At 54.0% G+C, this 20,923-nt stretch overlaps 2 protein-coding genes across 11 annotated transcripts in view; both read left to right on the forward strand.

The window, feature by feature from the left end:
* LOC140711095 (SH3 domain and tetratricopeptide repeat-containing protein 1-like) overlaps positions 1-6,262 on the forward strand; it is a 31,632-nt gene extending 25,370 nt beyond the window's left edge. For 6 of the 8 annotated variants that reach the window (XR_012092230.1, XR_012092227.1, XR_012092226.1 and 3 more), the window contains 2 exons: positions 3,997-4,177; positions 5,739-5,815. Coding sequence is in view for 1 of the 8 variants with exons in the window: in XM_073014021.1 (XP_072870122.1) it covers positions 4,136-4,177; positions 5,739-6,262 (566 nt within the window). In the remaining 7 variants the exon portion in view is untranslated. Of the gene's footprint in view, positions 1-569; positions 634-3,996; positions 4,178-5,738 lie in introns of those variants that run through there. The other 2 variants (XR_012092232.1, XM_073014021.1) reach the window with 2 other exon arrangements.
* A 194-nt stretch (positions 6,263-6,456) lies between these two features.
* Positions 6,457-18,423, forward strand: LOC140711093 (SH3 domain and tetratricopeptide repeat-containing protein 1-like). 3 transcript variants are annotated; one of them, XM_073014019.1, is made up of 5 exons: positions 6,457-6,619; positions 10,274-10,454; positions 11,625-11,781; positions 13,325-13,447; positions 18,026-18,423. In XM_073014019.1, exons 1-5 carry the CDS (start codon positions 6,457-6,459, stop codon positions 18,377-18,379), a joined length of 978 nt encoding a protein of 325 aa, XP_072870120.1. In that variant the 3' UTR covers positions 18,380-18,423. The 3 variants fall into 3 exon arrangements, with proteins under 3 accessions (XP_072870120.1, XP_072870119.1, XP_072870118.1); XM_073014018.1 differs by having other exon boundaries at positions 6,509-7,197; XM_073014017.1 differs by having other exon boundaries at positions 6,509-6,992.
* Positions 18,424-20,923: the final 2,500 nt, after the last annotated feature.

The following is a 20,923-nucleotide window of genomic DNA, read 5'->3' on the forward strand; positions in this document are numbered from 1 at the left end:
AATCCAAAGCTGGTTTTTGATGAACCTAGAAACAGGACCAAGAGAAGTGAATTTGCCTAAGGCCCTGACAGTGTCTCACGGTAGCATTTGAACCTAGCAGTTTCTTGACCTATTTCTTTAAATGATTAGTCATGCTTCCTCTGATTCCTATATAAACGTATTCCTCATTCATTCTTTTGTTTCAGTGAATTATTGCGGTGCTACCATGTAGCAGTATTTGAGTCAAAATGTGGCAGTGTTTATCCCTTTCCAAGGTTTTTAGTTGTACAGTTTGTCAAAGTTGTGCTAACAGTTTCTTGTTGGTTGCAAGGTGTCCTTTCAGAAGCCAATTGTGTGGTGTATTTATATTGCTTGTTGGAGGTAGTTTGGTTAGAACCTACTTTGAGTGGCTGGCGTGGGCCTGGGGGACAATAACAGCTGCCTGCTTCATGGGCAGAGATGAAGTAATTGCTTCCTGGGAAGTACCATCCTCCTGGCCACACTCTCCAGCCCATTTCCTTTGTGGTGGTTTCCTTGCATCTGCATGGTTCTGACTTCATGTGAGTCTCTTTTATTTTAGCATATGACTTCAGGCTGTGGGGAAGAATGGCCATTTTAGCACAGAGATGCACACAAAGGAACAACTGGCTAAATGTGAGTGAAGACATTCTTGGGGGGGGATTCATTTCTTTTATTCTGTAACAGGCAATCTGGGAAACATTCTGGACATGTGGCCTGTGGCCTGCACTGTCACAGCTCCTCCCTGCAGGATCGCAGATGTTTGGAGATTGTAGTGATAACTGTTATCATTGAGAATGCCATTCTCACAGGCTCTAATAAGTCAGGATTTATTCAGTGTGAATTTGTTAAAGACAACTGTATTTCTAGCCAAATCCATGGGAGACGTTTCTCCTGGCAGTGTTGCTGGGGGTATTCCCATGGCTTAGTCTTAGGGGAGCACACGCCTTTGAATACTGCTGAAGCTGTAAGTACCCAAAGCGCACCGGAGTACTTTTGCCATACGGGGTGTTAGTCACTGATACACGTCTCAGTCAGACCTGATGGATTCTTGACCCCTTCCTTTCTTAATTTTTTAATTTTTATTTTTTATTTTTGTTTTTTAAGAGCACAACCCCTCAGGTGGCCACCATGAATCTCTGGTGTTTTCAGTTGGCTGCAGCCTATTTGCTATCTCTGGTTCAAACATATTCGAAGTCTGATGATGCTTCCCTCTGTTGTTCTTCTGCTGTGTGACCTCCACGCATGCAGGGTTCAAGACTGTCAGAGCTGGGAGCCACCTTCACAACTACCAGGGTTTCCGGAACTTCCTTTATCTAGCCCTGGGGATGGAAGAGATGTCATCAGAGACGGAGGCTTATTAGGTTTACATGCCATTGATAACGAATGAGGAGGTTTTCTTTTATATAAGGGGAGCTTCTTATAATGTGCTTTAGTAGGGTAAAGAAGCTTTTGAGGTTTGCTTTCTCTGGAAAGATAATTTGTGATCCTGCTGTTGCTTTCAACAAAAATATCATTTGCATACCAGTGCATGTTGTATTACTGAGCACTGGCTGACAAACGGTTCTTAACTCGTCATTCACTCCGCCACTGATTTTTGAATGGCATATGTGTGCCAGCTGTAGTAGGAACTTGCTAGACTCTAGAACTAACCCTTATGAAATAGGGGTCCTGGCGGAAGCAAATGCATATAACTATAAACGTTTGAGGGGATATCAGAGGGGGTGCCTATAGGTGCAAACTTCGTTCATTCATTGTCCCATCTAGGAGGTTTTGTGTCTTAGCAGCGTGTTCCATAGCAACACATCCCTCTATCAAAATATTCATCGTATTATTTTGAAATTCTGTGCTTAGATGTGTGTTTTTCGGACTAAGTTTAGAACTGGTTAAGGACAGGCTATGGGGTACGTATTATATATATCTACACACACACATATATTTATATATATATACATTACCATTGTAAATATAGTATATATTTATATATATACTCATATATATATTTCTCCCTCTCTATATATACATACACACCACACACATACACACACACACTTCTACTGACAAGCACAGAAAGTCAAAACTCGGCAAGGGTTCTTTTAGTGTTCATGAAAAAATAGATGTGTTAGTTGAGAGTGTCCTTAAGTTGCCAGGGGAAAGACAGGATGGATTCACAAAGGGAGATAATGTTTTTTTTTTTTCTTTGTTTAACTCTTGAATTCGAAATAATTCAGACTTATGGAAAAGTTGCAAAAATAGTACAGACAATTCCCATATACTCTTCCCTCAGATTCCCCAAACATTTCACCCCATTTGTACTTTCCCTCTCTGTGGATATAATTTTTTTTTTTCTGAAATGTTTGAGAGAGGAAGGTAGAATGCAGGGCAGGGTGAAAGGTGGAAGGAGAGAGGTGGGTTGGGAGGCTTTTTTTTTTTTTTTTTTTTTTAAACCTTCTAAGATGGAGTTTCGCTCTTGTCACCCAGGCTGGAGTGCAATGGCACAATCTCGGCTCACTCTAACCTCTGCCTTCTGAGTTCAAGTGATTCTCCTGCTTCAGTCTCCCGGATAGCTGGGATTACAGGCGCCCACCACCATGCTCGGCTAATTTTTTATATTTTTAGTAGAGGGGTTTCACCATGTTGGTCAGGCTGGTCTTGAACTCCTGACCTCTGATGATTCACCTGCCTTGGCCTACCAAAGTGCTGGGATTACAGGCGTGAGCCACTGTGCCTGGCGATTGGGAGGCTTTTGCCGTAACCCAGAGCGCTATGATGAGGGCTGGACCTGGTTGGAAATGATGAGGAAGGTGAGAAGTGGTTAGGTCTGGCACATATTTTGAAAGGAGAGTTTAAATGGGTTGGATGACAAGAGAGAGAAAAAGAAGTTTTAAGGATGATGTCAAGGATTTTGGCCTGAGTAACTGGAAGACTAGAGATGCTGTTATTGGGATCGGGAAGACTATGGGAGGAGTGGGTTATAGTAGGGGGAATCAAAAGTGTGTTTTCCGCATGCTAAATTTGAGGTCAAAAAAGGGATGTCAAGTAGTGTTGGCTGGGTGCCGTGGCTCACGCCTGTAATTCCAGCACTTTGGGAGGCTGAGGCGGGCAGATCACCTGAGGTCAAGAGTTCGAGACTAGCCTGATAATTATTAAAATCGATGATTGATGTTTGCTAATTAATCATATTATTGCTTCTAATACTGCAGGGGGTGAACACCTACCTGTGATGTTGTTCCTAATATCTAGGGACAGAGAGCATGATTTTAGTTTTAATACCACAGTAGGTATACACTCACCCTGTGACACTGATCCTAATATTGAGAGGGGTAGAATATGACATGACTCCCAACATAACAATGAATGAACAGCCACCCGGTGATATTGCTCCTGATATTCATGGAAGAAGCGTATGATATTACTCCCAATATCCCAGGGAGGGTACAGCTCTTCTGTGATATGGTTCCTAGTATCTGGAGGGGGAGAGGATGATAATAATTCCAGTATCGCAGGCTGTGTTCACCCACCCTGTGATATTGTTATTAATATCCTGGGAGAGGAAGATATGATTCCCCATAGAGCAGGAGGCGTACACCCAGCCTGGGATATTGTTCCTAATATCCATGGAGAGGAGAGGCTGATGTTACTCCCAATATGGCAGGGGGTGTACATCCACCCTGTGATATTCTTCTTAATATTCCAAGGCTGAGAGGTTGATATTACTCCTAGTATCTCAGACACCGTACACCCCCGTGTGATACTCTTCCTGATATCTGGAAGGGGAGAAGATGGTATCAATCCCCATATCGCAGGAGGTGAACACGTACTCTGTGATATCTTTCTTAGTATGCAGGGAGAGAGAGGATAATATTATTCCCAATATTGCAGAAGATGTACACGTCCCCCCGTGATATTGTCCTTAATATTCCAAGGCACAGAAGACAATGTTACTCCCAATATCGCAGAAAGTGTACACCACACAGTGATGTTGTTCCCATGATCCAGGAGGGAAGAGGACGATATGACTTTCAACCCTTGCACCCTGCAATGCTCTCATCCTGCAACACCGACACCAGCTCAACCTGACATGGGACCAGAGGTGCTGGCTGGGGGTGTTCATTGCTTCTCTGTTCTCCCTTGCCAGACTCAGTAGAGGAAGCTGAGACCGAGCAGCCGCAGGAACAAGGTAGGTTTTGTCCGTGGCTCAGGCTTCTCTGGTTATGAGCTGGGCTTTGGAGTAATGGCAGGGGAGGGGACAGAGGTGAGTACGGTGGGCATTGGATGCGGCTGTCACCCCTCTGTGGTGTGGGCCGGGGACTTGAGAGACATCGCCTGAGGTGGGCCTGAACCTCCCGTCTACTCTGACACTGGAGGCCCTGAGGTCCCACATTTCTTCCAATGAACATGCTGACCCCCGCCTGGTCCCCAACCGAGATGGGGCATCCTTTCCACTGCTGGGACCCACATGTAGCTGTGGGTTCCTTTTTCATGACCTGGAGAAGCTGCAGTTCACCCTGTGCTCTGCCTCAGAGATGGGAGGCCACACTGCCCTCAGCGGGTAGCAGAATTCAGAGCCTTAGGTTGCAGGGGCCTCAACTGAGGTCCCTGAAGGGTCTTCTCCTTCCTGAGGGGAGCCAGGGGGGAAGGGAAGGCTGTTGTAGGTTTGCCTCAGGGAGGGGGTGGTTCCACCCTCTGCCAAAGTCACTGGAGCAAAGGCACGTGGCTCTCCAGCTGCCCCGGAGGCCAGGGTAGTGGCTGGGAGGGGCTGTGTGCCTCTGCTGGGTGGGGGCGATTTCTTAGCTAATCTAGTGTAGTCAAGTCAGACATTTGCCTCTAAATCATATTTATTTATTTATTTAATTCTAAGGCTTTACAGATGAATAAGGAGGCAGTTTGTATTGAACATATTTTTTGCATGTGAGCTTGAAACAGAGGGTCGGTTTAAATCTAGGTTTTTCTCTTCCCAGTAATGCCTCCTTTCATCCCAGGTTTTCCAACAGGAAATGCGCTTGTTTGCTCACCTCTGGGAGGGGGCTTTGGCTAGGAATCCACCAAAGCCAGCAGACACCAGTGGGCTGCTGGAGCAGTCTGGCCTTTGTTAACCCTTTAGGAACCGTGGGCTTCAGGTTTTCAGACCATCCACGGTGAAGGTGGCCACAGGGGCCTGGAAGCTTTCCCATCCTTCCTGCAGGGATGGTCCGTTTCCCTGCACGGAGCTGGGCACATGGGTACAACACCCCTGTCCTGTGCCGTCGGTGGCTTTACCAATTTTGCATAGCAGCTTTTGAGCTGATCCATAGCTCTGATTGGCTGTTGAGGATTTCATGGATTCCTGTACCCCACCGGGGGGCCCAATATGCTGACAGAAGTTACATTTGTAGTTGTGGTGCTGCATATTCATGGGTCCAGTTAGAAGGCTTTGATTCTTTCTAAAGGGAAAGGCATCTCTGAGGGGTCACTGTTCTGACACAGTCTCCTAAAACCTTGCTGTCAGGTGGGCGACAAAACAGGACAGGAGGGTGATTTTGTAGGAGAGTCGGGCCACGGGCCTGCGTGTTCTCTCTGTCCCCGTAGTGCCGGAGTTCGTACGTGCTCCAGGCCCCGAGTTTGCGTTGCACATAATTCTAAAGGGCTCATGGCAAGCTGCGCCGGGGACACAGAGGGCAGGGATGGGGGGACCCTGCCCCCAGTGGACCAAGGACTCACTGCCGGACTCTAATATGTCTAGGTGTTTTTGTGACTTGCAGAAATACCTCCATCTTGTCTGGGCCTGGATCCACAGGAGACCCTGTCGAAGGTGAAGAATGTTCTGGAACAATGCAAGACCTGCCCAGGCTGCCCCCTGGAGCCAGCGTCCTGGGGTCTCTGTGCGGCATCCAGCAACGTGAGCTTGCAGGACCCCGAGGACCCCTCCTTCTTCTTGGAAGCTGAGGACGACTGGGAGGACCCAGAGGCCCTGAGCTCACTGCTGCTGTTCCTGAACGCCCCCGGGTACAAGGCCAGCTTCTGTGGCCTGTACGACGTGGCACTGCCATGGCTGAGCAGCATGTTCTGCAGCTTTAGCGACGAGGAGGAGCTGACTGAGTGCCTGGCACATGCCCGAGGGGCGGCCAAGAAAGCTGGCCTCTTCATGACCAGAGTCCGTGCCATCGTGGACTGCCTGGTGGCCCTGGCCTGGCTTCACGTGCTTCATGGACAGAGCCTGGTGACCCTGAACATCCTGCAGTCTGTCCAGGATGCAGTGGTGGCCAGAGAGGACCAGAGGGTGTAATGGCCAACATGCTGGCCGTGGCTGTGAAGAGGACAGGCCGGACGAGGCAGGCAGCTGAGGGCTACTACTGCGCCTTATGAGCGGCTTGGGACCTGGGCCATTGGAGGAACCAGGCAGTGGTGCTGGCCAATTTCGGGACCCTGTGCCTGCATGCAAGTGCCAGCAGGCTGGCCCAGCACTACCTCCTGGGGACCATGCGGCTGTTCTCGAGGCTGCCCTGCAGGGAGTGTGGCCGAGACTTCACCCACGTACTCCTGCAGCTGGGCCACCTCTGCACCCGCCAGGGCCCAGCCCAGCAGGGCAAGGGCTACTATGAGTGGGCCCTTCTGGTCACCGTAGAAATAGGCCATGTGGAGAGTGAGTGCCCTAGTTCCTCCTGTGAGCCTTCTGGGGCCACTCGGGTCAGGGCTCACCTGGGGTTTATGATTCAGAAACAAGTGGTGGTTTTTGCACCATCGAAAGTGCTGAGCCATGTCCAGCAGCAGATGTTGGCAAGCGCCCTGGAGACAGGCGGTTCCCATGCAGGGCCAGGCCCTCTGTGGCCTACTGAGGCAGCCAGCTCTTCCTGGTTTGCCCAGGGACCATCCTGCCTTGGGCACTGAAAGTCCTGCATGCTGGGAATTCCTAGACATAACCCTGGGATCAAGGCAGGCTCGGCTGCGCTGGGACTTCGGGCCCCACCATGAGCCAGGCCCTGAACACCAGTTCTTGTGCCCGTGTTATCTGCTTGGTATGTTGGCAGCCTGCGCACCTGTCATCCCACTTCACAGAGGACACGGGGGCGGGTGATTGCCCAAAGCCGCAGAGCAGTTCATGCAAAAGCAGCTCGTTGTGCAGTGTGCCAGGCCCCACCCACAAATGGGGCTTGTGGGGTCCTCGGGTGGCAGAGACTGAGCGTGGGAATGTGAGCTTCAGGCCACAGAAGCCACAAAAGGGTGAATGGCGTGATGGCGGGGCAGCACTTGGCCCTGGGTTAGGGAAGCCTCTTTAGTCTAGAACCAGAGGGTTGAGAGCATTTAGTCAAGTAATAGTTGGTGGAGGAGAGGCTGGTGGTGTAGCCTGTGTGAAGGCCTAGGGGTGAGAGAGTGGGGGTGAGTGGTGGTGAGTGAGTGGAGGTGTGATGGAGTGAGTGGGGATGAGTGGGGGGGTGTGAGCGGGGATGAGTGGGGTGTGATGGGGTGAGTGAGCGGGTTGAGTGGGGTGTGAGTGGGGGTGAGTGAGCGGGAGTGGTAGCGGGGATGAGTGGGGTGGGAGCGGGGATGAGTGGGGTGTGATGGGGTGAGTGAGCGGGAGAGTGAGCGGGGTGAGTGGGGTGTGAATGGGGGTGAGTGAGCGGGAGTGGTAGCGGGGTTGAGTGGGGTGTGAGCGGGGATGAGTGAACAGGGCTTATGCAGGGAGGTGCAGAGTTGGGAGGGAGTGGGTTGGGTGCTGGATGGTGAGAAGCTCTTCTGGAGAGCTAAGCAGGGCCTGGGGCCTCAGGCTGTGGCTTGGCCTTTTCCGCAAGAGCACTGGGGAGCCATGGAGTGCTATCGAACAGTCACTGCAGACTGAGCAGTGAACGGACAGTAGGTGGGCAGGGCTGTCCGAAATCTAGGCCACAGAGAATAGATGAGGAAGTTGAGTCCAGGGAAATGGCTGAGACAAGGGATACTGTTGTGGGACCCTCTGTCTTGCAGCGCTTTGTCATGGCATAGTGAGACCACTCAGAGGTGCCTCCTGTGACCTGGACCAGAGCCCCAGGGGCTGTGACCAAAGCTGCCCATTTCCAGCACAGACCTGGCACCCACTCCTGGCCCTAGGAGGGATAAGATTTTGGAAAGGACCGTGTGAAGGGGCCCCGGTCCCACACATCTGCCCAAGGAAGGTTGGGGGGTTCAGACCCAGGCTTCTTCCCCAGGGACATTCTCTTACTGGAAGGAGACCCTCCAGGAACCCAGTGCCCCAACCCCCACTGCAGCCTCCAGTGGCTCTTGGCACAATAGCCTGTGGTACCTCCTCCTACGAGGCCCTCCCCGGGGTGCTGGGGGATTCAGACTTGGAAATGCAGGCCAGGGAACGGGGATCATGCTTCCCTGTCTCCCCACCCTGCGCTGAACGATCGAGGAGACCAAGGGCGGGGCTGATACCCCACATGCTTCCTTGGGGTCATTTTTGAGTCACTTTCGGTAGTTTGTGTCCTTCTAAGAATTTGGCTGTTGTGTCTAGATGGTCTGGTTTGTTGGTGTACAATTGTTCGTAGTGTTTTCGTGGAATCCTTTTATTTCTGTCAGGTCGGCAATAATGTTTCCTCTTTCATTTCTGATTTTAGAAACTTGGGTTTGTAATTTTTTATTTCTTCATTTTTATTAGAGATGGGGTCTCATCATGTTCCCCCGGGCTGGTCTTGAATGCTGGCCTCACGATCCTTCCACCTCAGCCTCACAAAGTGCTGGGATGACAGGCGTCAGCCATGGTGCTCAGTCTCTGATTTTAGTCATTTGTGTCCCGTCTTTCTTTCCTCGGTCAGTCTAGTGAACAATTTGTCAATTGTGTTATTTTCAAAAAACCCACCTTCGGTTCTGTTATCTCTTTTGTTTTTCCATTCTCTGTATTTTTACTTTCCATTTCCACTCTCACGTTTATTATTTTCTTCCTTTTATTCACTTTGGGTTTAGTTCTTTTTCTAGTTTCTCAAGGTGGAAGGTTAGGTTTTTGATTTGAGATTTTTCTTCTTTCTTTGAATGTAGACATTTACAGTTATAAATTTCCCTTTCAGCACTGCCTTAGCTGCATCTTGGAATTTTTGATACGTTGTGCTATTTTTATTTTTAAAGACAGAGTTTTGCTCTATTGCCCAGGCTGGGGTGCAGTGGTGCAATCTTGGCCCACTGCAACTTCTACTCAGGTTAGAGCCATTCTTATGCCTCAGCCTCCCGAGTAGCTGGAATTACAGATGTGCACCACTCCACCCGGCTAATTTTTGTATTTTTTTTAAATATAGAGACGGGATTTCACCATGTTTCCCAGGCTGATCTCAAACTCCGGGACTCAAGCGATGCTCCTGCCTCGGCCTCCCACAGTGCTGGGATGAGAGGCGTGAGCCACCGCACTGGCCGGGGCTGTGCGTTTGTTGGCATTCTTCTCAAATTAGTTTTTGGTTTCCCTGCTGGTCTCTTTGACTCACTGGTTGTTTAGGAGTGTGTAGTTTTCACATATTTTTTGAATTTCCCACATTTCCTTCACTGTCGATTTCCAGTTTTGTGCCAGTACAGCTGAAGAACACCTCTGCTTTGGTCTCAGTCCTTCTCCATTCACTGAGGCTCGTTTTGTGGCCTGGCACATGGTCTGTCATGGGGAATGTCCCATGGGTGCTCGAGAGGACTGTGTATTCGGCTGTTGTTGGGTGGCGTGTGTGACAGATGTCCATTCGGCGTACCTGGTTTCCTATGTTAATCTCCGGAATGTTTCTGACACTAGAAAATCAGGCTTTGGGAGAGGCCAGTGAGCCTGTGGCTAGGGAGCCTGGTTGCATGAGAGAAGCATGTGTGGGAACGCCAGGGGCCAGCTTTGAATCCCATTCCCCCAACATGATGCCATGTGTGGCAGACGTGATGCTTGGCTTTGCTCTCTCAGGGTTCCATCTGTGACAGGGGCCACTTGTGCCCCTGGCCTCATCAGCTCAGGCTGAAGGCAGCCCTGATCCTGGCCAGAGGGTCTTTGTGAAGCAGAAATAGATGGCCTGGTGCAGGTGCCAAGCCCCTGCTGTTCACTCTGTGTCCATCCACAACCTCGGCCCTGGGAGTTGTAAAGAAGGCCGGCCTGTACCATGAGCATCTACACCAAGATGTGCCCATGTCACAGTGTGCTTGGCGTCTGCCCTGGCACAGGTGCATGGCCTGTCTGCGCTCAGGCGCCCCGCCTATGGGGCCCAGGCTCACAGAGGTGTGAAGGAGGCAAGCAGGGGCCTCCGAGCCCAGCCAGCCTCGCTTCGATGCTGGGAGACTAACGTCTTCCATTTTGTCTTCTGCCCAGACCAGCTGCGGGCCGTCCAGTGGCTGTGCTACTTCTACAGCGCCGTCATGCCCAGCGAGGCCCAGTATGTCATCTACCACGATCTCCAGCTCTCCCTGGCCCGCAAGGTGGCCGACAAGGTGCTGGAGGGGCAGCTCCTGGAGACCATCAGTCAGCTGTACCTGTCCCTGGGCACGGAGCGGTAAGGGCTGGTTTTGCAGTGGTGGAGGTGGGGGCGGGCAGGGAGAAGGGCACAGGGAAGCTGGCCCAGGGCCCAGCAGCCCCTCTCCTTTTGATCATTTGGTGCTTTGGCATCAGATGCTTTGAGCTGGCCGGCCTGGGGTCATCCCAGGGCTGCTGCTGGCCCATGAGTCCCAGCTTGAGCCTCCCTTGTTGGGGCAAAGGTCACCTCAACCCCAGCAGAGGCAGTAGGTGCACTCTGGGCTGTTCTTCCTACTATGGTGGCTTTTGTCATCTTACCTGTGCCTGCCCCGAATCTTCACTCCTGGCCTTCGTCTGTCCCCTTAAATGTGACCACAGCAGCCACCTGTGGCTTCTCTCCCACAGAAGACAGATCCAGTTGTGTCACCTGCTTCCCTGGGGCAGGGTTTCAAGGTCTCACATCCCATATTTGGCCTAGTCAGCTTCCCCCAAGCATCCTGACCTGGTGGGGTAACCATGGCCCTGACCACCCCACCCATAGGGCCCAGTGACATTGCTGCAGTCCCAGCCCCTTGAGTGTTGGACTTACTGAGAGAGCAGAGAAGGAGCCAGATTCCATAGGGACCTGGGAGACTGACTGTAGTCTTGGCCTCAAGTTCACAGAAGGAAAATGGGCTAGTGTGCTAGAGCCATGCTTCTCAAAGTGTAGTCCCTGGACCAGTAGAGCAGCATCCATGTCACCTAGGAGCTTGTGGCAAGTGGGAGTTCTAGGGCCTGCCCCAGGCCTGTGGAGTTGGAAGCTCTGGGGGCAGGGCCAGCAAGCTATAAGGACAGGCCTCCGGGTGACTGTGATGCCTGCACACCTTGAGAACCATCGGCCTAGATAGCCTCTGAACACTAACGGCTCCTGGTGCGTCTGGAGGAGACACAGGCCATGACTGGGAGGCAGGGGAGATGGACTAGCACACTCCTCCTGCCACAGGGCAGCATGATGCTCGATTCCCTCAGAAGGATGTCCTTCATCTTTTCCATGCCGTGTGTGTTCACTCTGGCCATCCCAGCAGCCTGGGAAGGGCAGAACACTGCACACACAAGAGGGCCGTTCCCAGTCCCCACATGCCAGATTCATCTGTCACCAGACCCACGGGAGGAGGCAGACTGGTTCCAGGAGGATGAGAGCCCTTGTTCTGACACCTGTGTCTGATTCCAGTGATTCCAGGGCCTACAAATCCTCTCTGGACTACACCAAACGAAGTCTGGGGATTTTCATTGACCTCCAGAGGAGAGAGGAGGCACATGCCTGGCTGCAAGCAGGGAAGATCTATTACCTCCTGCGGCAGAGCGAGCTGGTGGACCTGTACATCCAGGTGAGTGGCAAGGGATGCAGGAGGACTCCTGTGCTGTTCACTCTCTGTCCATCCACCCATCCATTCACCCTTCCATCATCTATTTACCTGTCCATCCTTCCATCCATCCATCATCCATCCATCATTCATCCATCCTTTTATCATCCATCTATTCACCCGTCTATCCATCCATTCACCTGTCCATCCACCCATCCGTTCATCCTTCCATCACCTATTTACCTGTTCATTCTTCTATCCATCCATCATCCATCATCCATCCACTCGCCTGCTCATCCTTCCATCCATCCATCCATTCACCTGTTCATCCATCCGTCCCTTTATCATCCATTCATTCAGCCACCATCCATCCATCTGTTCGTCCGTTCATCCTTCCATCATCCATCCATTCACCTGTTCATCCATCCATCATCCATCCATCATCCATCCACCTACCAATTGATCTTTCCATTCATCCGTCCTCTCACCCATCCATCCATTCACCGTTCGTCCATCCACCCACCCACCAATCTACCTATTAATGCATCCCTCCATTCATCTATCTGTCCATTTGTTTATCCATACATTCGTCTGTCCACCATCTATCCATCCACATGTACATACATCATCTACCCTCCACCCATCCATACATTATCTACCCACCCATACATACACACATCATTCCACCCACCCACCCATCCATCCATTCATCCATCCATCCATCCAAGCATTCATCTATCCACACACCCTTCCATCCATCCATGTGTCTTCATCTCCTCATCCATTCATCCATCCATCCACTCATTCCTAAGCCACTGCTGAGCACCTGTTGTGTGCCTTTTCCCTCCCTCCAACTGGTTCCCTCACATCCTCCTCCGGTGGCCAGCATCTTCTCCCTGAGGGCAGAGGCGCGGCCCCTCACAGTGCACAGCACTTGCTGGTATACAGCACATCCTCAAATAATGTGACCACTCAGTTAACACACAGAAGAACTTGCTCCAAGCGACACGTGGCACACCTCCTTACAAAATGAATCTATCATAGTGGCTGTTTTCAGAGGCTTTCCGAAACACTGTGTGATCTGGTACAAATTGTGAAGCCCAGGAGCCTGGTGAAGCTTTCATTATTGAGCACCTGCTGTATACCTCCTTGAGCTGAGGAGAGGGATCAAGAGCTCATGGCCAAGAGGGGACCAGGCCCACCCACAAACACTGAAACACTGCTGATGTGGCAGGGATGTGACAACGCAGAAAGGAGACAGGGGCTGGGCTCCCAGCAATCTAGGGGCCACGGAGACTGGTTTGAGTGCAGGGGGAGTGGGCTAGGGCTACCCCTGGTGGTAGGATTCACAGGTGTCGGGCTCCTGGGCTGCAGCTGCTCAGTCACCTCCTGGCACTCAGGTGCATCAGTTCATTGTCCTCATGCCAGTGGTGGGGGCAGCCTCCATGCACAGGGTCTGAAAAATGCTCAGGTGTACCTGTAGTGTGTGGGAGAAAAGAGGCTGGCAAAGGTGCGCGTAGCCACGTTGCTAGGTGTGGGTCTGGAGCGAACTTCTGTCTCCTTTCAGGTGGCACAGAATGTGGACGTGCACACAGGCGACCCCAACCTGGGGCTGGAGCTGTTGGAGGCAGTTGGAGACATCTTCTTCAATGGGCCCTGGGAGCAGGAGGAAGGCATGCCCTTCTACCGAGTGAGCTGGCCTGTGGGCTGATGTGGGTGGGCCTCAGTGGGGCACCTGGTGGTCTGAGGCATATGACCATGCCGCTGCCCGGGAAAAACGCTCGGAGCCTGGACGTGACAATTGCTCTACCCTTGTACCTGATGACCTCAAGCAACCATGAGTGGGAAGTCCTGTCCCCATCTTCCAGATGAGGAAACTGAGGCTCAGAGAGGCACAGGGACATGTCAAAGGACACACAGCATATCAGTGGGAGGCCCAGGTCTGCATGTACCCCGAAGTGGGACGACTTCTCCTTTCCTCTGAGCTCACAGTGTGGCTCAGCCCTGGGCACAGATCAGTGTGGTGTTTCTAGAGCAGAGAGGAGGTTGGCTCCCCCCAGTCAGACCCCCAGTGCTCAGGTGGGAGAGGCTGGTTTGAGGCTGTCGGGAGTAGCTGGATGGGCCTCAGGTGACTCTTCAGCCCCCAACTTGGGTGTCTGAACTATGTGTTATCCCACAGCACAGAGCTGTGTCGAGGTGCAGGAGTAGCTGGGGTGTGGGAAGCTCCAAGCACATGTTTGAGCTCTGACGAGGACGCTGCGCAAGGTGGGTGCTGTGGGAAACCTGACCCCACCTGCCTGTGTGGTAGGACCAGGCCCTGCCCCTGGCAGTGACTACGGACAACCGCAGGGTGGAGCCGCAGCTACAGCTGTGCAGCAAGCTGGTGGCACTCCTGGTCACAATGGAGAAGCCACAGGAGAGCTTGGAGGTTGCCCACATGGTCCTAGCACTCAGCATCACTCTGGGTACGTCCCCTGAGCCCCCACCCTGCCAGGACCCACACTTTGCCAGAGCCCAGCCTCTGGGTCTGCAGGCCAGGAGCTGAAACAGCTGCTGCATTTTCCTGGTCTCCTGTCCAGGCAGGCAGATCTGCCCAACTGGCTTCCCCGTCCGGCTGTGGGGCACAGCCCGAGGTCTCTCACGCAGTGCAGAGCTCCCTGCCTGCCTGATTTCTGCTTCCTCTGCCTGTTCCCGCTGCTGACCACAAGGGCCGCCCAGTGTGCCCTCTGCCTTCCAGACATGCCAGGCATCTCGTTGGTCCCTGTATGTGCCAGGCTGAGTGGCACATTCCCTTTGTCTTGTGCCTTTCCCACCGTCATCAACCACACGGCTCTCTGGCTGATAAAATCCCAGTTCCCCTTCCAGCAGTCTGCCCCTTAAGGCCGGGCATCCCCTGGTGCTGTGCCAGGGTCGTCTGTCCCCCTCCAGAGACAGGGAACCCTAGGCAGGCCACATGTGCCAGTGCCTTGTGTCCTGTGGACCAGTACACAGTAGGTGTGCAGCTGACTTCCCAAGGTAGGGGGATCTGATCGTGACACACCCAGGAGGAGTCAGATGTCACATCTGTGGGTTGCCTGGAGCTGGGGTACCCAGGAGCACCTGAACTGCATGGGCTCCCCTGGTTAAAACCAGTGAGCAAAGGCAGGTGGCTATGTGTAGACACAGAGCTGGGCCATCCAGGTCCGACTTTGCCAAAGCCTCACAGTAGACAGGGGCAGGCCTTATTAATTCTGCTTTCCAGACGGGAAAGTGAGTCTGGGAACCCAGAAGGGAATGGCCAGAGCTGCCCAGGTGACCACAGGTGCCTGGAGGCAAGCCACGAGTGCTGCCTGGGGTCTGTATACCTGCTCCTGAGGGGCCTGTGCCCTGCCTGCCCCAGGGAGCCACGTCCTCACACCTGCCCCTTTGGCCTGCACCCCAGGGGACCGGCTGAATGAGCGCGTGGCCTGCCACCGGCTGGGCCATGACAAGCTGGCGGAGCACTTCTACCTCAAGACCCTGTAGCTCTGCAACTTGCCACTGGGGTTCGACGAGGAGACCCTCTACTACGTGAAGGTGTACCTGATGCTCCGTGACATCATCTTCTATGACCTGAAGGTGGGAGGGAGGGGCAGGGCTCGGGGTGTTCCCAGTCCCCTTGGAGTGGGATCTCCACCCAGACCCGAGGCCTGGGTTCCAGCCTTCCTTAGAAATGGCCCAGTGGCCGCCCTGGAGCTCTATGCCCGGCTGGAGGAGCCAGCAAGGTTAGCAGATACAATTCAGCTCCCAAGATGGCCAGGCCCCACCCTCAGGAACTCAGTCTCAGCCAGGGAGGCTGACACATGAGTGGGCAATGGTGGCCTCTGGGTTAAGAAGGAGGATTGTAGTCAGGGAGGCCCTCCTGGAGGAGGTGACATCAAAGCTGAGTCTTGACAGTCAAGTGTCAAGGTGCATTTAACAAAGAAAATAGGGTCGGGAGAAGGACATTTCGGAGGACAGCATCATCCTCACATTGAATCCACGTTGCAAGATCCAACCCAAATCCTGGCACCTCCTCTAGGAAGCCTGCGCAGGGTGCCAGCCTGCACGGAGCAACTCCTTCCTGGAGTCCCGAGACACCTTGAATCTTCACATCACCCAGGAAGGGTGGGGTGGGACCAGTATCTTACCATTGGGTTCACAAACAGGGAAACCCCAGCTCAGGGCAGGTGCAGTGGGGCGGGGCCCCAGCCAGCCAGGCTGAGGCCTTGCTGGGTCGGGTGTGTCTGGAGGGGACGTGCTGTGCTCTGTCTGCCCCAGCCTTGCAGGGCTGGAGAGCTGGGACTGGCAGACTCAGACCTGGGGTGTCTCTACCCCTCTGCCCAGCAGGCACCGCCCTTCCTTAGCATCACACCGGCACCGCGTCAGTACTCGTTATGGGCTGAGGGGCCAGGGCACTCCAGTCCAGGGGCCGAGATCTTGGAGGCCTTAGAACAACTTGAGGAGCGGGGCAGCCCTAAGACCCTGCCCTGTATCCCCCACTGCAGGCCTACAGCGGCCCGATATGCCTCAGCCCAGTGCTGGTGACACCTGGTGGTCAGATGTGGTCCCTGTGGCCTCCCAAGTCCCAGCCAGACATGGAGGTGCCAGGTGTCAGGCCTAGGGGGACGCTGCTCACTGCTCAGGGGCTTGCCTGGGACCCAGGGGGACGGGCCTCCCAGAAGAGGCCTTTCTCTCTCTTGGTCAAGCCTGCCGCCCACTCCGCCTGTCCAGGAGAAAGGAAAGCGCCAAGTAGTACCTGAGAGGCCAAAGTCCATGGTTGGGGTCGGGGGACAGTGGCCTCCTTCACCTCCTTCCCATGCACAGCCCTCTGGGCCTCATCGTGAGTATGCTGTCAGCGCAGGCCAGCTTCCCACAGGGAGGCCCCCTTGGAATTCCCCAAGGGCGGCTGTCTTTCCAAGGCTACACCCTCCTCCTTGTATAGGAGGCTCTGGACCCAGGGCCCAGAGGAGTGGGAGAAAAAGCCGGGCTGGATGGGACCTGGAAGGTTGGCAGAGAAGCAGGGGTAAATGGGCATCTTTGCCAACTGCCTCTAAAATGGTGTCCCCTTTAGTCTACACATGAGAGTGAGCCCTGGAATAGGGTGGATTAGGTGTGTCCTGGCTCAGCCTGCCACTCAGTAGCTGCTGTACACACTACAGGCAGATGAAAATGCACACAGGCACAGGCACACACAGGTGCGCGCACACACACAGGGACACGTACACACAGGCACATGTAGAGACATATGCTTTGGCTGGCTCCTTCCTGTTTAGTTGGGAAGTCCCCACCCCTTCAGGAAGCCTTTGCCTTTCACCCCTGGCTGAGTCTGGGACCTCCTGGGCTTCCCTCTGCCACAGCCCGGACCACCCTGTGTGGTCAGTGTTCACTCCCAAGGCCCTCAGACTGGGAGCAAGGACGTTAGGCTCAGCCACGCACCCAGCACAGAGTCCAGTGTTCGGCTGGGCTGGGGGCATTGGATGAGCAGTGGCGGTGACTTGGGGCCTTCTCACGCCCCTGCTCTGTGTGTGGGGTGGGACAGTGAGGGAATGGACTGCTGCATCTTGGACTTTGTCATTGGGAGCCATCTTGAGATGGTAAAGAGGGACAGGCCAGGCATGGGTCTTAGAGAGGTCCCTTAGGTGACCCCCATGTGGAGGAGGAGCCTGGGGAGAAGCCGGGTGGGGGATGGGAGGGTCAAGGAGGAGGTCTGGGAGACGGCATCCCATCCCAGCGATGGTGAGTTTGAGCCAAAGATGCATTGACAATGAGAGTGGATGTCTGGGGAGTCACACTCCGTCAATATTTCAGGGAACATTGCCAGAGTGGACACCTGTGAGATGGTTTTCTGCCTGGCCCCTGGAGGGCCTGGAAATGGTCAGCATGGACAGGGGCCAGAAGGGAGCCTGGGTCACTCAACACTGTGCCCCTGCTGTGGCTTGGAGCCACGGGTCCTGCATGGAACTCTCAGAGCAGGCACGATCTGCCCTGACCTCAGCCCATGGGGAAAGCAGCCACTGCCTGCAGAGAGGGTGGCACTGGGGCAGGAGGCTTGGGGTGAGTGGGGTGTAGGGACAGTCAGGAAGGCTTCCAGGGGTATCAGGGTCGTCCCCACCTCCTGCAGCTGAGACCACAGCAGTGTCACAGGCTTCAGGGTTCATGGGGTGAGCCAGCATTGGCTGGACATGTGGAATGACCTGGAGACAGGAATGGCCTCTGGGAAGATGGGCTCCGAGTCCCCCTTTTGCTGAGCATGGCCTGTCCCCTTCAGAACCCATTTGATGCAGCCGGGTACTACCAGCTGGCACTGGCAGCTGCCGTGGACCTGGGCAACAAGAAGGCACAGCTGAAGATCTATACGCGGCTGGCCACCATCTCCCACAACTTCCTCCTGGACCGCGAGAAGTCGCTCTTCTTCTACCAGAAGGCCAGGACCTTTGCCACCGAGCTCAACGTCCACAGGGTCAACCTACCTCCTCTGCCACACTGCGGGTGGGCCCCTTGGTTGACCCCAGCCACCCTCGCTGAGGACAGCATCCAAGGGAGTGGGTATTGTGCAAGGAGGATGGTCTCCTGCCTCTCCTGGTGTCTCCCATGGCTCATTTTCTGGGAAATGGAGGAATGAAAGCAGGGTTCATATAGCAATAAATTTTTTTTTGCAATAACATACCGAAGTCCCCAGGGCATCCTTCCCTGTGTGCTTCCTGGGCTGGGTCTAGGGGCCAGCTCCTTCCCTTGTGGCAGCCCTCTGATCTTGGGGATGAGAAGGACCCTGAGTCCAACAGACCTGGGCCAGGTCACCATGAGCCTCGGTTTCCTCGGCGGCCAGAGGGGAGATGGTGGTGGAACTCCCTGGGCAGCTCCCTGCTCTCCCTGCTCAGAGCTTTTACTGCAGGTCTCGTACTGCCCTTGCCTTTAACCTTCAGGCCACTATGCCCAAATGTGGGGGCTCCATTGAAGAAATAGAGGCACAGAGAGGTTAGGTGTCTGGCCCACCGTCACACAGCAGGTAGGGGTGGAAACGAAGAGCCCAGTACACTGACCACCACACCACCCTGCCAGCCTGCAGCGAGGAAGGTGTCCCCCATTAGGACCCAAGGTCAGCTCCTGGAGCTCTCTTGTGGTGTCAGGAGAGCCACAGGCCAGTGAGGGTGGCGACGGGGATCCCTCACTTAGTCTCCTCTGCTCCCAGACTTGGTTGGGCCGAGCCTGGCCAGTCCCACCTCTGGCCACTGGTCAGCCCTGCGGGAAGTGAGATGCAGGGATTTCCACCTGTGTAGACGCTGCTACCCAGTATTGAAAGCCTTATCTGGGCTGACCCCAGCCATCCCCACATGCCCCTCCCCTTCTGGCCCCCGGACCTCATCCCAGAGCCAGGAATCCCAGGTTTTCCTTCTTGGAATCTCTTGGCCCCAGGGAATACAGTTCACACGGTCTATTTGCCAGTTTACACAAGAAAACAGAGGTTCAGAGACTATGGGTGTCCCACGTGATTCTCACGTACACTGCACTCTCCCAGGCCCCTCTTTTAAACACTTCAAATGAGGTGACTTTCACATCGCATGCAACTATTTCAACGCGAATAATGTGGTGGCATTTGTGCATTCACAGTCCTGTGCAACCACTCACGCCATCTAGTTTCAAAATGTATTCATCTCCCCAGAAGAAACCTCCCATCCTCACTAAGCAGTTACCCCTCCTTGGGATCCCCCAAGCCCCTCGTTTAATGGAAGGGGAAACTGAGGCCCCGAGAGAGACTTGCCAGTGGGCGGAGCTCTGATAATAAGGAATCAGGCACCCATCTGCTGGTTCAATCCTGGGTTGGTTTTCCACCCAGCAGAGGTGACAGAGCCAGGAGGTTCTGGGACCCCATGCTTGCAGCCAGAGCCCTACCCTGAGCCTCCCCAGCAGGGGGCAGCAGAGAGCTTTCCAGAACCGGCCGCGGGGCTGGTGGGAAGCAGCGGGTCAGAGCTGCTGACAAACCTCACGAAGACCCCAGATCGCTGTCTCTGTGGGTTGGGTTTGGGAATTGGAGAGGAGGCCGCATGATTGGAAACTTGAAGACAGCACGGCCTGGCTGGAGCAGCCGGAAGCGCCGTCACGTTGAGTGAGGACACAGACCTCCTGCCCGCTGGGCCGGGCCTGCAGCCATTCTTCTCGGGGTGGGGCCCGTAGGTCCGGGTTGCTCTTGGTCCCCGACCTGCCTCAGAGTCCGGGGGGCTTTGGAACTCTGCCTCCCCATCTCCACCCACCCTGGCTGGTGCCATGAGGGGCCTGGATCCTGGGATCCTGTTCCTCTTGGGCAGAAGAGACTGGGGGACCAGAGGAGATGATGGGTCTTCAAGCCCCACATTCAAACCCCAGCCCACCACTGACAGTCTGGGGGTCGGGATGAGGGAGTTGATGTCTCTGAGCCCCAGTTTTGTCACCACTAAAATGAGGCCGACATACTGGTGCAGAGTGCCAGCCCCCGGGCTAACAGAGACCTGTTTCCTACTGGCAATACCTCTTACTCCTAGGAACAGCTCCAACAACCACACACTAGGGAACACTCAACCCAGGCCAACTTGTCAGAGGCACGTGAACCAGAGCGACTCCATCTTGAATGGGGGCTGGGTAAAGGGAGGCTGAGACCTGCTGGGTCGCATTCCCAGGAGGCTAGGCATTCTTAGTCACAGGATGAGATAGGAGGTCGGCACAAGATACAGGTCATAAAGACCTTGCTGATAAAGCACGTTGCAGTAAAGTCCGCCAAAGCTCACCAAACCCAAGATGGCCACGAGAGTGACCTCTGATTCTCCTCACGGCTCATTATATGCTAATTATAATGCATTAGCTGCTATAAGACACTCCCACCAGCGCTGCGACAGTTTACAGATGCCATGGCAACATCTGGAGGTTACCCTACGTGGTCTCAGAAGGGAGGGCATAAATTCTCAGTTCTGCGAATTGCCCACCCCTTTCCTGGAACACTCATGAATAGTCCAACCCTTGTTTAGCGTATGATCAAGAAATAACCATGAAAATGGGCAACCAGCAGCCTTTGGGGCCACTCTGCCTATGGAGCAGCCATTCTTTTTTTCTTTCTTTTCTTTGAGATGGAGTCCCGCTCTATTGGCTGAACTGGAATGCAGTGGCGTGATCTTGGCTCACTACAACCTCCACCTCC

This window comes from Chlorocebus sabaeus, unplaced genomic scaffold (genome assembly GCF_047675955.1).
Source record: "Chlorocebus sabaeus isolate Y175 unplaced genomic scaffold, mChlSab1.0.hap1 unalloc_scaffold_152, whole genome shotgun sequence".
Classification (NCBI taxonomy): domain Eukaryota; kingdom Metazoa; phylum Chordata; class Mammalia; order Primates; family Cercopithecidae; genus Chlorocebus; species Chlorocebus sabaeus.

Coding starts and splice junctions, on each gene's coding strand:
- LOC140711093 (XM_073014017.1), top strand. CDS start 6,734: ATGTCCAGCAGCAGATGTTGGCAAGCGCCCTGGAGACAGGCGGTTCCC. Junction 10,455..11,624: donor CTGTCCCTGGGCACGGAGCG/GTAAGGGCTGGT, acceptor GTCTGATTCCAG/TGATTCCAGGGCCTACAAAT. Junction 11,782..13,324: donor TGGTGGACCTGTACATCCAG/GTGAGTGGCAAG, acceptor GTCTCCTTTCAG/GTGGCACAGAATGTGGACGT.